Consider the following 15,503-nt stretch of genomic DNA (forward strand, 5'->3'; position numbering starts at 1 on the left):
GTTGTCCGAGAGGACATACTACAACTTATGGTTTTAGGGGCATTACCCTTACCGCAGACAAAGAGATGTCGAGGCGGCGTCTTCCTAGTAATTTCATTCTATCATTGCATTTTTTCCTCCCTGATCCAAAAATCTAACCTCAGCAGCTGTTAGTCCCTTTTTTCCGGGTAATATTGTATTTTATTCGCCTTTGATTTCCGAGAAAAGAAAGAAAGCAGCAAGCCAGCTAGCCCCCCGACAACTAGAGCGTAAGCAGACGCAGCAATAAAAACTAGACTAGATAGGCTAGCTCAAAACGTCGAGGTGATAGCTTGAGGCTTAGCCCGCCTAATCTGACTGAGTTGTATGTAGGATAAGCGGGAAGGCTCAATAGAACGGGATCCTCACGTCCACAATGGAGCTTCGCCTTGACTACAAAGTTTAGGTTGCTTCACTCACGCGGCTTTGCGTTATGGATGCAGAATAGTTGGATGGAGTCTCGCTCAGTCAATTAGTCTAGCCTCCCTTCCGAGTCAGATTTTTTCCGGAATTCTTTCTTGTCAAGTTAAAATGGAGATTCAAAAATGGTTGGAACTCTTTTATTTGAACACGACGTTTTTTGGGGAGTCGGCATCCATTATGTGGAAGTTGGGTCACATCGTGGATGTACATAATTTGAGATTGATCTCCTACTCCTTCACCTCGAAAACCTTCTCTCCAGCTCAAGATCACTTTATTCTTTTTCCTGAAATAAGTAGATCCTTTCACTTTCATGACAACTGACTTCAAACCCATCTTTCTGGCGGATCGCCCGACATGTTCCGCAGTTGCTTCAGCAGCATACCGAGAAAGACGAGACCGCCCTTTTCTTTCCTCCAAACAACCTGCGGAGGCCCCAGTCTTCTTATTCCCCCTAGCATCTGTCACGGTCACAAAGGTCTTATTTTTTATCAGTAAGACATGGACAAAATCTGTGTTCTTTTTCCGTGAACATTGCTCATCTTCCTCCGAGATGCTCTGTACGAAGTTCATGGATTTGAAACTGCCCGCACCCGCAAGCCCAAGCCTCTCAGTCTCGGCCCTTGCCAGGACAATAAGACAATAGGTCTCATGGGCCAAGCCAGCTATCAGGCAGTGAGTGGGAATCAATCCAGAAAGAGAGAAGGTCTAGTGCTCTCAGCAAAGTACTATATTTCTTCGCTTCAAAATGGGCTTTCGAAGTTCTTGCCTTCTTTTGTTCTGCTCTAGTTCTGCTGAGTGGATCGGGTAGAAGGTCTAATGGATGAATCCTACAAGAAGAGGGAAGAGCTATCATGCTGTAGTGGATAAACTCGGTTTGTAGGGACTGAAGTGCTAGAGGCTCGAATGTGGCTCAGTCGATTGTCCGGATGATGTGGGACTCCTGGGTTCTTGAGGAAAGCTCTTCAAGTTGCTAGTTCTTCTACTCTTGAGACAAGTGCTCTTAGCTTCCGATAGTTAGTTTACGCCTTCTTTCCTTAGTCCGAAGAATTCCAAGGCTTTGCTTGACTCGCATTCATTCTCTACAGAGTACTCTTTTTTTGAGCTTTGAATCTCTTGCTTGAACTTTCGAATGAAAAAAACAAAGAAAAGCAAGGAGAAGAAGAACAAGGACAGCCTTTCCGCAGCAAAGGTCGTGAGACCCGAAGAAAGAAAGCTTAAGTCGAGTAAGTACCCTTGGTGGGTATGTACTTTACTGGCGATACCAAGCTTTGGTGGAGAACTCGGTAGGCCGATGATGCTCGGACTGGTTAGACAACCTTCGGCTCATGGGATGAGTTTCTGAAGGTATTATGCGATTGCCTGAAGATGGAAAAGCTGGCTGCATTGGTGATAAGTGCTTGGGTAGACATATTTTTATATATGTTTTACATGCATTGAGCATCATTTTTTTACTGTGGTTTATGTCTCATATTGTGTATTTGGTGTTCTTTTTATGCATATAGGTTGTGAATGCCTTGAAGAGTAAAAAGGAAGCAAAGATAGGCTATAAAGACACAATGTTGGGAGTTCTTGTTTAATTCAAGGACCAAGACACGAGAGGAGTTCATAAACGTGGAGATGTGTGCCGACTTCCAAGAAGATTCAAGTCAATTCACTAGTTGGAAGGGCACAGAGGCAGCCACATCTTCATGTTCCTTCTCTTTTTGAAGATTGCAAGACCTCTCAAAAGATACGTCGATGAAGAAAAGTTTTTATAGCCTACCACATGGACGTGTGCCCGGACATGTGGCCTCAAGAGAAGAGTATTTGGATCGCGTTTTTGTGAAAAAGTATTGTAGCAATTTTCACTGTAGCATCGTAGCAAAAGTTACTTGCTCACGCGCCCAGCGTGAAATTTCTGCACCCACGCGCCGCGTGGAAAATCCACACGGGCGCGTGAGGGCACGTGACAGGCGTGATTTTTGGGCTTTAAATAGGCCGTTTGCCCTATTTTTGGAGGAGACTTTTGGCGAGTGTTTTGGCGAGCACTTTGAAGGCAAGGCGGCTAGGGTTTTGGAGGAGGTCTTTGGCGATATTGGGGGGCGTCCATCACCAACTTTGATCGATCTTCTCTCCGTCATAGCAAAGAGGGAGCCTTCGGCGACCTAGCTTCGGAGAAGGATTCTTCAAGACGTTGGGCGACCCATCAAGGCCATCATCACGAATTTAAGGGGGTTTTTACTTCATGGCTTTCATTGCTTTTTCATTGTAATAATCATTGTTTTGTAACTTGCTCCATGGAGGGCTAAACCTTAGTAGGTATTTGGGCATGTGAACCCTAGGATTTATGTTTTTTTGTAATGATTTGCTTTATGTTTCTATTAATTCGAGTTGATTTGAGTTTTTAACCTTGTATTCCCATTGCTTGCTTGTTTAATTAATCCTTGACGTTGATTGGATTTGCATGATTTGTTACTTTGATGTGAGAGAGGTCTCCATTAGAGTTAGTGGAGTGTCCCCTCTCCCTTCCAATTGAGTGTTTCCTATCTCCGTATTCCCTAAACTCTATGCAACCATATTTGGTGTGAGGCGTGAGATTGAGAGATTTCTCCCCCGGGACCTTGTAGGGGGTTAGAGATCCTTCGCCTAGAATTAGGGTTGGATCTATCCTTAGGAATCGGTTTCACTCTTAGGTGTCCCTACAGCGTATTGCGGTCATATAGGGTGTGAGGTGTTGAGATTAAGTGATTTCTCCACCGGGACCTTGTAGGGGACTAGTACCGGTGGCTTGGAGGCAAGAACCTGTTGTTCTTGGATTACCTCGACTCATTAGACTCGATTTAGAAGCATTTAGTGAATCGTGAGCTTCATGTTAGATCCTAGGGGGAGCATTGCCCGGATACCTCATCTTTATTGATTAGGATCTCCTTTACTCGTTTTCTTGCTCTCTTGCTTACTTATTAATTCGCAATTAGTTCATTTCATCATATCCATTGATTTCAACTAGATAACTAAGAATTGGTTAATACTAATACTTCCGTTCCCTGTGGATTCGACTACCCACTCACCGAGGTAATTATTACTTTGACACCCTTGCACTTGCTGTACATACACGCATATTCGGACGTGTCACTTTTTTGGCACCGTTGCCGCGGAACGGGATATTAGGAACGCTAGGACATGGTTACTTTAGTCTTTCACATTTTCATTTTCTATTTCCACTTCACTTATCTCTTCCGCCATTCTTATTGTTTCTTTTCATTGATTTCAGCTACAGGTTATGACCCGAGGGAACCCTTCGACATTGGTTGAAGAGGATCCTAAAATTGAGTGAAGAATTCGTAGAAAGGGCAAGGAACCTATGCAAGAACAGAATTATTCAGCTGAAATAGAGGTTGAAGAATCTGAGAATATGGCAGAACAAGGGGGCAACCAAGAACACTCTCAGATTTTGCTAGGCCTACAATTCGTGGGACACAATCGAGCATTGTTAGGCCACTGGTGGCAGCCCAGAATTTTGAGTTAAAGCCGGGTTTCATTCAAATGGTTCAACAGTCCGCACAATTTAATGGGTTATCGGATGAAGACCCAAACAATCATATTGAAAATTTCCTTGAAGTTTGCGATATGTTGAAGATCAATGGGGTCTCGGATGATGCAATCCGTTTGAGGGCTTTTCCATTCTCATTAAAGGGGAGAGCCAAACAATGGCTTCATTCATTGCCAAGAGCCTCGATTACAACATGGAATGAAATGGCCGAGGCTTTCCTTGCAAGGTATTTTCCTCCGGGGAAATTGGCAAAACTTCGCAATGAGATATCATCATTTGTTCAAATGGAGCTTGAATCTTTATTTGAGACTTGGGAACAATTCAAGGACCTCTTGCGGAAGTGTCCACAACATGGGTTCCCCGAGTGGATGGTTATTCAATCATCTTACAATGGGTTGAACTCGAGTAGCAAACAACTTCTTGATGCCGCCGCAGGAGGAACATTGGGAAACAAGACTCGCGAAGAAGCCCGACAGTTAATTGAAGAAATGGGTTTGAATAGCTACCAATGGAATGTAAGAAACAAGAAGAAAGTGGTCGGACTCCATGAGATCGACGCGGTTACATCCTTGGCAGCCCAAGTAGAAGCACTGACCAAGAAATTGGACACTTTGACTTCATTAAGGGTAGCCGCAATCACAAATTATGATGGTTGTGGGGGCTCACATATGCCGTCGGATTGCCCTATCTCGATTACAACTTTAGCCCCAAGTGAACAAGTAGATTTTGTGGGCAATTCCGTAAGAGGACAAGGTAATCCGTATAGCAACACTTACAACCAAGGGTGGAGAAACCACCCAAATCTCTCGTGGGGCAATCAAGGGCAGCAAAAGACCACTACCCCACCCGGATTTCAGCAAACACCTTTGATTCCAAAGAGAATTTCAGAATTAGAAAGGGTTTTATCAAAGTTTATTCAATTAACCGACACAAGGTTCCAAAACATAGAAGCAACACTCCGCAATCATACCGCTTCTTTACATAATTTGGAGAATCAAGTTGGACAAATAGCAAAGTCATTGGCGGAGAGACCTTTAGGGAGCCTACCAAGTAACCCATAGACTAACACAAGGGAGCAAGTGAAGGCGATCACTTTGAGAAGTGGTCGAGAACTCCAAGAAGAGCTCACTACTGAGAAAAATTCTGAAATTCTTCAAGCTAAAACCCCCACTGGGAAGATTGCTGAATTTCCTCAGAAACTGCCAAATGATAAGGTGCAAGATAACGAGAAGCGACTAGCTGCGTCACTCCCTTCATATACTCCAAGGATCCCTTATCCGGCGCGTTTGAAGAAAGACCAAGCTGATGCGCAAAATAGGAAATTTCTGCATCTATTCAAATAGTTACACATTAACATTCCCTTTGTAGAGGCGTTATCTCAAATGCCTCATTATGCAAAGTTCTTGAAGGACCTCTTGACCAACAAGAGGAAGATGGAGGAAAGTGTAGTTGTGGTGTTAGAAGGGAATTGTTCGGCAATGCTTCAAAAAAATCTGCCAAACAAAATGAAAGATCCGGGATGCTTTATCATACCTTGTGCAATCGGAGGTTTGGGGGAAGAAAAAGCTTTAGCCGATTCGGGAGCTAGTATTAATGTCATGCCGTACACTTTTGTTTTCAGAAATTGGGGTTAGGAGAGCCATGGCCAACCCGCATGACTTTACAGCTGGCCGATCACTCTGTTCATCATCCTCGAGGTATAATTGAAGATGTTTTGGTAAAGGTTGACAAGTATATTTTTCCTGCAGATTTTGTTGTGTTAGATGTCGATGAAGATGCGGAGGTTCCATTAATTTTAGGAAGACCCTTTTTGAGAACCTCCAAAGCTCTCATTGACATGGATGGAGGCGAGATGACATTACGCATTGGAGAAGAAAAAGATCACATACCGTCTCGCCAAGCAATGAAGCACTCTCTTGACTTTGATGATACTTGTTATTTTTTTGATGTCAATGATGAGATTTCTGATGAGTACCTGTAGGAATTTCTCAATCCAGATCCATATGAGGTGTGGCCGGACATTGATGAGGAGGACATAACCAACTGTGCAAAACAAGTCCTTAATGAACAACCTCAAGGAGGATTTTTTTGAAACAGATTTTTTTCACCAAGTCAAGAGGTCGAGACGTCGCCACTCGAAAAGTATTCTACCACACTTGAGGACAAGCACACAAAGGAAGAGCGCGACACTCCCTCATTCGGTAACATAGTCAAAAATTTCTCCTTGAGTATGAAGAATTTTAAACTCAAAATTTAAATTCTGCAGAAAGAAATTCATGAGTGTGTATCTTGATTAATTTTGTTGACCGTTGGTGTTTTCGTGGAATTTTTTTTTCGGTGATTTGAATTGTTGTTTATGTGAATAACATGGTTTAGGGTGAATTTGATGTTTAATGTTGAAAAATTGGTATTAATTTGGAGTTTCGGGCACTCTATGGACTGTCTGCAGAAATTTTGCAGTCCGCATGGCCGCGTGTAATTTTCACGCGGTCGTGTACAATACCCATGCGGGGGTGTGGAAAATCCACACCGCCATGTGCCTATAAAAATATGAAGGAGCACTATTCATCATCTTCTATTTTTCAAAAGAACCCTTTCATCTTCCCCTTCCACTCCTAGAAAACTCAATTTTTTTAATCTCTAAAACCAATTGTTTTTCAACTCTTTGGAGGATTAGAGGTAATTTGCCGGAGTTTACACCAAGTTTCTTCTCCGATTAGCTCCGTAAGCCTTCACTCTCTTTTCCCCTTTTCCATGTTTTTTTCAAGGTCATTTTTCATGGAGTTTTTCTTGGTATTTTTGATGATAGTTCTCATAGGGAATCATGCTAGAAACTTGTTCAATGTATGAGAATGATTTTTTGTGAAGCATAGGAGCCCAACTCCGTGAAAACTCCGAGTCCGGCGGCCATGCGGTCGCGCGGCTTGCCCACGCCGACCGCTGGGCTGAATGCGCTGCCGGCCGCAAGGCCACGCGTGCGCGTGGATGGGCCACGCGGGCGCGTGAGCCCGCGGCGAGAGTCGCGACCGAGCCACGCGATCACGGCGTGGCTGGGCGCGCGCGCGGCTACTCACCGAAGCAAGCACGCGCCCACGCGGGCGCATGGCTTTCCCACATGCCCGCGTGGGCTGGAAAAAAAGGCCGATTGGCCTTGTTTTTTTCCCCAGCTCATTGCTTTCAAAAAAATAGATGTGGGAGAAGCAATCAAAACAATACTCCCCCGACTCCTAGTATTGCGTTTGATGAAGCTAATTCGCTTGGGAGTAGTGTTCCAACGGGTTGTGAAGCTCACACGGCCAAGTGCCGAAGCACCTCTACCGTGCCCATTACTAAGTCAGTTCCCAAGATGACAAGACCATCTGCACGCATACACGAGGGGATTTAGTGAAGCTCAAGAAAAACAAAAATAACTCGAGTATACAAAAGATAGAGCAATGAATACAACTCGAGACAACAAAATGAAAATAAACTCAGAAGGAAAATCCTTTTTGAGTATACAAATCCAAAATAAAATGCAGAAAGTAAAATGCAAAAAATAAGAACAAAGAAGGTAAAGACGCCTCAAGTGTCCGTGTCAATAGCTAGTACATTTGTTTCCATTGCTGGTTAAGAAGACGCTGGTGCTGCAAAATAAATGAAGATTGGCAAAGAAAAGAGAAAGAGAAACTTACCGACAGAATGAGAATGAAAGACTATAAAATGGCCGAAAAACTCAATTAACAACCCTCTAAAACGATGGTGAGAGGTCAGGATAGAGCAAGGATGTGTTCTCAAAATGTTTGAGGGTGAAAAGATAAAGAAAACCGAAAAGATTTTAAAGAAAACCTGTGGTTCTAGCATTTCTATACATCCACACAGGCGTGTCGAAACAACCCACGCCCATGTGCCCGACCCACAGGGGCAGACGCACGCCCCTGTGGACTCTCCATGCAACCGGGAAAATTTCTCTAAGACCCACGCCCGTGCGAAACTTCCACACGGGCGTGGACATTCACATTCCCAACTCACAGAGGCAAACGCACGCCCCTGTGTCTTCTTGGGATGGAGAGATCCTCTGCAGAGATTCGCACGGACGTGCGAAAATTACCGACGCCCGTGTGTGGTTCGCAAGGTCACCCAGAGGGTCGAGTCCACGCCCCTGTGTGCTCTCGGGATAAACTGTCCAACTCTGCAGGATTTCACACCCCCGTGCGGAAATTACCCACGGGCTTGTGACAGTCTCATGGTCGTTTACAGGGGCAGCCGCACGCCCCTGTGCCTTCTCCTGGATGAGCTCGCGATAGCAAATCCACAGGCGTGCGGAAATTCCACACGCCCGTGTTTTTCTCTCGGATGCCTTAGAAAATTCTCGCAGGCTCGCGAAAAATTTTTTTAATATGTTTACACACTCGAGCCACCCTAATATGTATGTTTTTACCGATGAAAAACATGAGAAATAGCTCAAACGACCAAAACTTCACCAAAACACATGAAAGCACAAGATAACACCAACGGTCCACAAGAAAAGCATAGCAATGGCATATAAGAATCCAAACACCAACACTCAAGCTCTTATTCATGCAAACACTAAACTAAAAACTAGAAAAATAGTAATTGCTTGGGTTGCCTCCCTGTTTTACGTCACTTAGCTTGACGTACCTCTTCCTTAACTTATGGGGGCTTGAAAAGAGTGTGTTCCTCCCGACTACATATTGCATAGCTACTTCCTTTAAACCAAAATCTAATTGCCGGGGTGGAATATTTGTTGGAGAGTCCAACCATCTTACCTTTGGCCTCCAAGGAAACAATTTGGGTTGGGAATTGTCCAAGCTTAGCATAGGTGGGTCATTGGATGGTTTCAATCTCCTACCCACATCTTCTCCCAACCCCAAAATCTCTTTCTTGCAATTTATGAATTGATCAATCCCAAAGAGTTGTGCTTGTTCCATTACCTTAGGATTTACTTCTTCTTGTGTATTTTCATCTTGAAAGGAACATGACACTAGCAAATCCCCTTGAAAATTTTCTCGCTCACAAGCACAATCATCATTCACACTGTCCAAAATCTCAAAATGGTACTCAGCTTCTCCCTTTTCATTTTCTACACCAATATACTCAATTTGCCCAACTTCTTCATTGTCGTTCACTACCACATCATCTCTACAAGGAACTTGAATTGCTTGCTCAAATGCTTGTTGTTCCTTGGAGAGTGTGTCAATTATCCCTCCTAATTGATGCTCAAGGTTTTTATAGGAGGCTTCATGACATCTTAGTGTGGTCTCCATATTTTGGACGTAGACATCGGATGCTTCAATGAAGTTAGCTAATACTCTTTGCAACTGAAATGCATCTTCTCCGAGTATCTCACCCTTTTGACTTTCCTCTTGAGGGGTTTCCCAATATTGTCAATCACTATTCCACAAGAAGTTTGGGTAGCCCTTTTCAATTGGATGATATGTGTTGCAACAAGGAATGCTCGGTTGTTGTGAAGCAAAAATTCTATCAACTTTTTCACTCAGAGCTTCAACCTGCAAATATAGAGCAACGACTGGGTCAATCATCATTTAAAAATCCTTGCAAGAAAAAAAGTAATACATGACAAAAAGAAAACAAATGAGAATGATGGAAGAATAAGAAAGTGTGAAAAAAATAGTTTTTTTCTAGAACAAATCGAACGGTGATAGAGAAGAGATGTGAAATAGAATTATGGGTAAATAGCTAAGAAAAAGCAGAGTGCAAAGTATCTCTAAACGCCTATTCCCCGGCAACGGCACCAAAAACTTGACAAGGTCCCCTTGCGTATATCCCGCAAGTGCACGGGTTTGTCGAAGTAATAATCCCAGGTGAGCGGGATCGAATCCACAGGGAGTAGGGAGTAAAGACAATTAATTCGATTCTTAGCTATGTGGAGTACCAACAATGATAAGTGTGGTAATGATTCAATTCTCAGAAATTAAAAACAACAAGTAAGAGAGCAAAAGTAAGAAGGAGGCAAGGCAATCGATAAAGATGGGGTACTCGGATGATGCTTCAACTAGGATAATTGCTTCAAGTGCAAGAATTCTCTATTATGCTTCCTAATCAATGCAATGGTGAGTCGTGGAAATCCTTACATACATAGTCCCAAATCTAAGGTCAACTATGCCTAACTCTATACATGTCCCGGAGGAGAAATTGAACAATCTCAACACCTCGCACTCACATAGAGTTGCAATGAGCTCTAGGGATTCCAAGTGATAAATCTCTTCCTAGATTTAGACCTAACCCTTTGGTCCAGTGGAAGGTCCCTAGCCACAATTAAGCCCCTAGATACTAAGATCATCTCAACGCTTCACTCCATTGCACGCGCAACTAGGCCCCAGCGGAAGTGCATCCCTTAGACCATTCACTCTATTATGGCCGCAAAGAACTCGAGGAACGGAGGTAGAATCTATCATGTCAGAGGCGAAAGGGGACGCTCATGTACCTCTCGACTCACCCTCTCAACCCTCTCCAACCTAGCTTTGTCTAACGCTCGTGGTGTGTCACTCACTCATAAGGTTACCAACAAGAACTCTCAATCCTAGTGTCACTCTAGGGAAATGTTCATACAATCAAGCATTCAAGGTTGGAACTCACAATAAACATCAATTTATTGAAAGCATAATAAAGAAGTTCGATGAAGCGAATATATCCTAGGGTTCACAATCACCCAAGTACCCACTAGGGGTTTAGCTCTCCATGGAGCTAAGTACAATCAAAGAAATCGAATGTAAAAGCAATGAATCCATAAAGAAACCCCCTCGATGGTCGTGTCAATGGTCTTGTGGAAAGTCCCTTACTCGTCGTCCAAGGATTCCTTCGTCCGGTATAGGATATGCCTCGATCGAAGCTCCCCTACCAACCTTCTTCCTAATGGAATCACGATGTCGAAGCCGTAGAACCTCCCCAAAACCTTGGCCAATTCCCCTTGAAACCCTAGTTGAAGCCCTCTCGCATGTTGGGGAAAAGATGGAGAAAAGAATCGTCGAAATCGGGGCTGAAATCGGCTTTTAAATAGGGCTGGAATCGGGTGACTACATGGGCGTGTATGATGTCACACGCCCCTTTGGAATTTCCACACGGGCGTGGATAGTTTCCACATACCCGTGGATTCTCCGAAACCCGCTCATTTTCGGCCTACCGTGAGCAAAGAATCGCCAAAAAAATACTCCCGAATCCACTTTTCATCGAGGTAACATAAACGGGCACACGCTTTATGCCGTGGATCGCTTTTGCTTCTTCAATGACGGATAAGTTGATGGAGATCTTGTTCTATGTGCATAAGTCGAATGCTTGAGTGTGATTGCCCTTGTACCCTCCAAATGGTTGTGCAAACTCAAATACGGGAGGTTGGCACACACTCTAGCATCTCGCACCCGACTTATATCTTCGCGTTTGAACCTTAGCAAGATTTTCACCAAAATCGGTGCATTGTGATCCACATTGGCTTCTTTTCCTTCATAATTGGTTTCACAACCTTACCCTGCATAAAAGTAACATAAAAACACACATATTAATGTAAAAACCCGAGAAAAGTAATGCTCAACATAAGGAAAGAATGCTTCGCATTCATATCACACAAGCACTTATCAACTGTTCATATTTTGTTCATTTTTAAGGAATACAAAGTATCATATTAATGATAATAATATATTTGCTATCATGACAGTCGAACCTTAAAGGATAGACATAGATTGACCCACTACTACTAACCGGACAGTGGAGAGACCGGAGAGATATTGATTGACCTACTAATACTAACCAGAGAGACTTGGTTCCATCACACATCACGGACTCGGACAGATAAGCATTGGTCAATGCCCAGAAAGCTACCAACCATCAAAGCATTAACCGTTAAGCCTGATGGGGAAGTAGCACTAATTGCATTCCATTTGCCTCTAAAGGTGCTTAGAACGAGAAGGTAGCACCCTAAACTAAACTGACTTCCCCTCTTCCGCATCAAACAAAGAAAGGGAAGGAAAGTAAATAGTCCCAGAGCGTATTCTTTCAAAGAGCGCATTCCTCCTAACACCCCCTTCATGTGCAGCCTACTTTGTAACAAGAGCATTCAAGACTGTACCTCTTTTTCCTGGCCTGTTGAGACATACAGTTCCCACAGAAGATCAAGTTAGTGAGCCGTGTGATGGGAAACCCTCCCGCACAGTTTAGAGAGCACTGAAGATGAATAAGAGGTTTACCACCACATCATTGCAACGGAAGCTCACTCGATTCACAGATTGGTCCGACTCGTAATTCCCTTCTGACACTGTGTTCGATAGCCAGACTGTAGTGATGTTAATTATGGTTACATCCATAAGTATCTTGGTCCATCTGTATTCCATTTCATATATGTCCGAGGATCCGCATAGCCCTCGATTTATGTGTTATTATCCATTCCTACTTTTTTTATGCCAATGTTGGTGACTGGAAATAACTTTCTTCAATTATTCCTAGGATTGGGAGGGAGTAGGTCTTGCTTCATATTTGTTAATTCATTTCTGGCTCACATGACTTCAGGCAGATAAAGCAGGTACAAAAGCTATGCCTGTCAATAGAGTAGGTGATTTTGGATTAGCTCCTGGGATTTCGGGTCGTTTTACTCTTTTTCAAACAGTTGACTTTTTAACCATTTTTGCTTGTGCTAGTGCCCCCCAAAATTCTTGTCTCTCAGATCTAGGTTTTGGCTTGAAGCTTGGAAGGGCAAGAAGATCGGAGAGCTCCAACCAAAGAGTGAAGGAGGAGTCTAAACTTGACTTTAAGAATTTCGAGTCTGATTGGATAAGAGGATTAATTTAATAGAATTCCAACTAAACCCCTTTTTCTTTTTTTTCCTAACTCGATCTGGAGCCTATGAGAATGATGAACTCTTCCTTGCATTTTTTTTTCCAGGCGGCCTCGAAGAGGGTGGCTTTGCCCATGCAGGAAGGGTGGGAGAAGGGAAGAGTGGAGCTCCAACCTCCATGCCTAGCCATAACCTAAGTGCTGGTTCTATCCCGGACAAGCAAAGCTGGGGAACCCAAGTGGGAAGAGGGAAAGAAAGATCAGGTAAAGAAGTGGGGTAGAGGAATTGGTTGACTCATCGTGCTCATGACCCGAAGACTGCAGGGTTCGAATCCTCGTCCCCGCCTAATCACGCCGATGCTGGGGAGGTTCGCTTTTGTCTCGATCTTGAATAACTTTGGGCTCCAGAATGTCTTCCCGGGCTAAGTCACTCCCCGGAAAGCAGGCAATAGGCTATACGTGGTCTCTTGATCACAGTCCGACCTGCTCTTGCCTGTCTGCAATATATATACTATAGTTTATGCTATGTACTAACCTTGTTCGTAGTGTCCAAAAGGGCCTAATCAAAATTCCCAGTCATAGTCACTTACCTTATCAAGGAAGGAGGCACCACTCCCATCCCTTCTTAGCTTCCCTTTCTTTTGTCTTAAACAATATTCATTGCCTTCTAGGGAAATAAATGGGGGCGTAATAAGGGGTAACCCTAAACCTTGGCTCTTATCTTAGACTATGCCCTATGCCGCCTAACGACTGCATTCATTCCTACTCCTGCTACTATGAATGCTACTGCTATGACAACTAGTCCTACTGAGACCTTTTCTGGCACAAGCCCTTCCAACAGTGCATTCGATGCCATCTCCTTATACACTGCTTTCCAGCCTAATCCTGCTTATTCCGATTCTATCTAATATAAGTGTTAGATTTTTTATTCAATAGATTCATATGGAGAGGGCATTCGATACATCCACCGTCACTTCTTCTTAGACCATTCGTGTCTGGCTCACTTCCTTTAAGATGCCGATGGTACCTAGAGAAGAGACTTTCAATCCCCTCGAGTTCTGTTCTATTAGTTAGTGGAATCCCAAAAGTGGAAGAAGCGAAATGGTAAAGGTCCCTTCCCTCAGTTACTTCCTTGCCTTCCCTTACCCATGGTTTTTTAAGAAATGAATAATTTCGTTTGTTTGAATGTGTGTATTCTTAGGACAGATAATGCAAAAGAGTATTTTCAAAGTTAGTTTAAGGAAGACCTTGTAGAGCATGGAAGACTTCACCAATCCTCTTCTCTCCATACAAAAAAACCTTAAAGGACGAATAGGGATCTTCTTGAGGTAGCCCAGTCTTCATTTTTATATATGCATGTTCCTCATCTTTCTTGGGGTGATGCTGTGTTGATGGCATGCTAATTGATTAATTAATAGAATGCCTTCTACTGTGTTGATTGGTAAATCCCCACATTCCTCCTTCTGATCCTTAATTTTATGTCCCGGGTGTGTCTGCTTCGTTCATATTCTTTCTGGGTCCTGGTGGTAACAAATTATATCCCCGTGCAATGCAATTAAGTGCGTCTTTCTTGGATACTTCTCGGACTCAGAAAGGGTATCGATGTTCTACCCGCAAGAAGTTCATATCTCTTGATGTGACTTCTTGGAAAACACTCCGTTCTTTTCGGGTGAAGGAAAAGCATTGAATGTTGATTTTCCTTCTGTCATCTCACTCATGGGGAGAATGTTGTTGAGAATGGAGAGAGTACATCTCCTCCTCTAGGGGTGAGTGAAAAGGGGCAAGTACCTATTCTTCTTCTTCTTCCTTTAAATTAAATGGTAATTCTCCAAAAAGATCAACTAAGAGCAAACCTCTCGAAGTCTACACTAGATAGAGAAAAGTACAGCCACTAATTCAAACTGCAGACCAATCGGGCTCTCACTCTTAGGATCCGTGCTCCAATTCTGAATATCCAAGTAACACATCTAATCACTAGGAATAGGAAGATTTTTTATGCATAACTGCGATGACAAGTATCACGTCGTGGGATCCCTGGATCTGTTCCTCTCCTCTACTAAGGGAGAATCATAGGATCATCGACTCTTCTTCTCTTCTGGTTGGTTAAAAAGTACACTCCCCTTCAATGCCTACAAAGACATAAGAGGATAAATTGAAGGAAGCTTGGTCTTCATTTCCTTTCATAGTAAAAGATGACAAATCACTCACCAAGTCTATCTTGTGCAGATGGGAGAACTTCTTGATGATGAGAATGATCTTTGACGTGCAAACCAAGAATCGACGGATTCGTATGTACCAAACTCCGAGGACTCATGCTGGCGGTACTAGACCATTTCTGGCTTGATGTATAGTCTATTATTCTCTAAAGTATTATACTGCTTAATCTTTTATTTGCAATCTAAGTCCTGATCCTATCAACGATCTTCTGGTAAAGTAGCTTAAAAATGAGCCTTGTTTCATTTTTTGACAGAAAAAGGATAGGAACTTAAGAGGCGGATAGAAAAGGAGGATCTCGTAGATTCCTACTTATTAGAAGGAAAAAACTTCAACTATTTATTCCGCCGATACATTAGCTTAGACTGCCACACAATGTCAAGGAATAGGCTCGTGCTCGAAAAAAGAGAGAGATGCGGAGCTGGTCGATAGGTAGGGAGAGGAAGAGAACCAGCTGAATTGACTCCCTGGATCTTATGGGAACCTAAAAAAGCTATTTTACTTTATGAGCATGAGCCCACACCCTTTGTTTGCCTAG

General features: G+C 43.2%; 1 protein-coding gene and 1 non-coding gene across 2 annotated transcripts; both read right to left on the reverse strand.

Moving 5' to 3' along the window:
• Positions 1-328: 328 nt before the first annotated feature.
• On the reverse strand, positions 329-1,531 carry LOC120269264 (probable ribosomal protein S11, mitochondrial). The gene has a single exon (XM_039276597.1). The coding sequence runs from the start codon at positions 1,009-1,011 to the stop codon at positions 496-498; it is 516 nt and encodes a 171-aa protein (XP_039132531.1). The 5' UTR covers positions 1,012-1,531; the 3' UTR covers positions 329-495.
• Positions 1,532-4,221: 2,690 nt separating this feature from the next.
• On the reverse strand, positions 4,222-4,328 carry LOC120269716. The gene has a single exon (XR_005539356.1). It is a non-coding gene; the product is annotated as a small nucleolar RNA R71 (small nucleolar RNA).
• Positions 4,329-15,503: the final 11,175 nt, after the last annotated feature.

The sequence above is a fragment of the Dioscorea cayenensis genome, chromosome 9 (assembly GCF_009730915.1).
Source record: "Dioscorea cayenensis subsp. rotundata cultivar TDr96_F1 chromosome 9, TDr96_F1_v2_PseudoChromosome.rev07_lg8_w22 25.fasta, whole genome shotgun sequence".
Taxonomy (NCBI): Eukaryota; Viridiplantae; Streptophyta; class Magnoliopsida; order Dioscoreales; family Dioscoreaceae; genus Dioscorea; species Dioscorea cayenensis.

Coding starts and splice junctions, on each gene's coding strand:
- LOC120269264 (XM_039276597.1), bottom strand. CDS start 1,011: ATGAACTTCGTACAGAGCATCTCGGAGGAAGATGAGCAATGTTCACGG.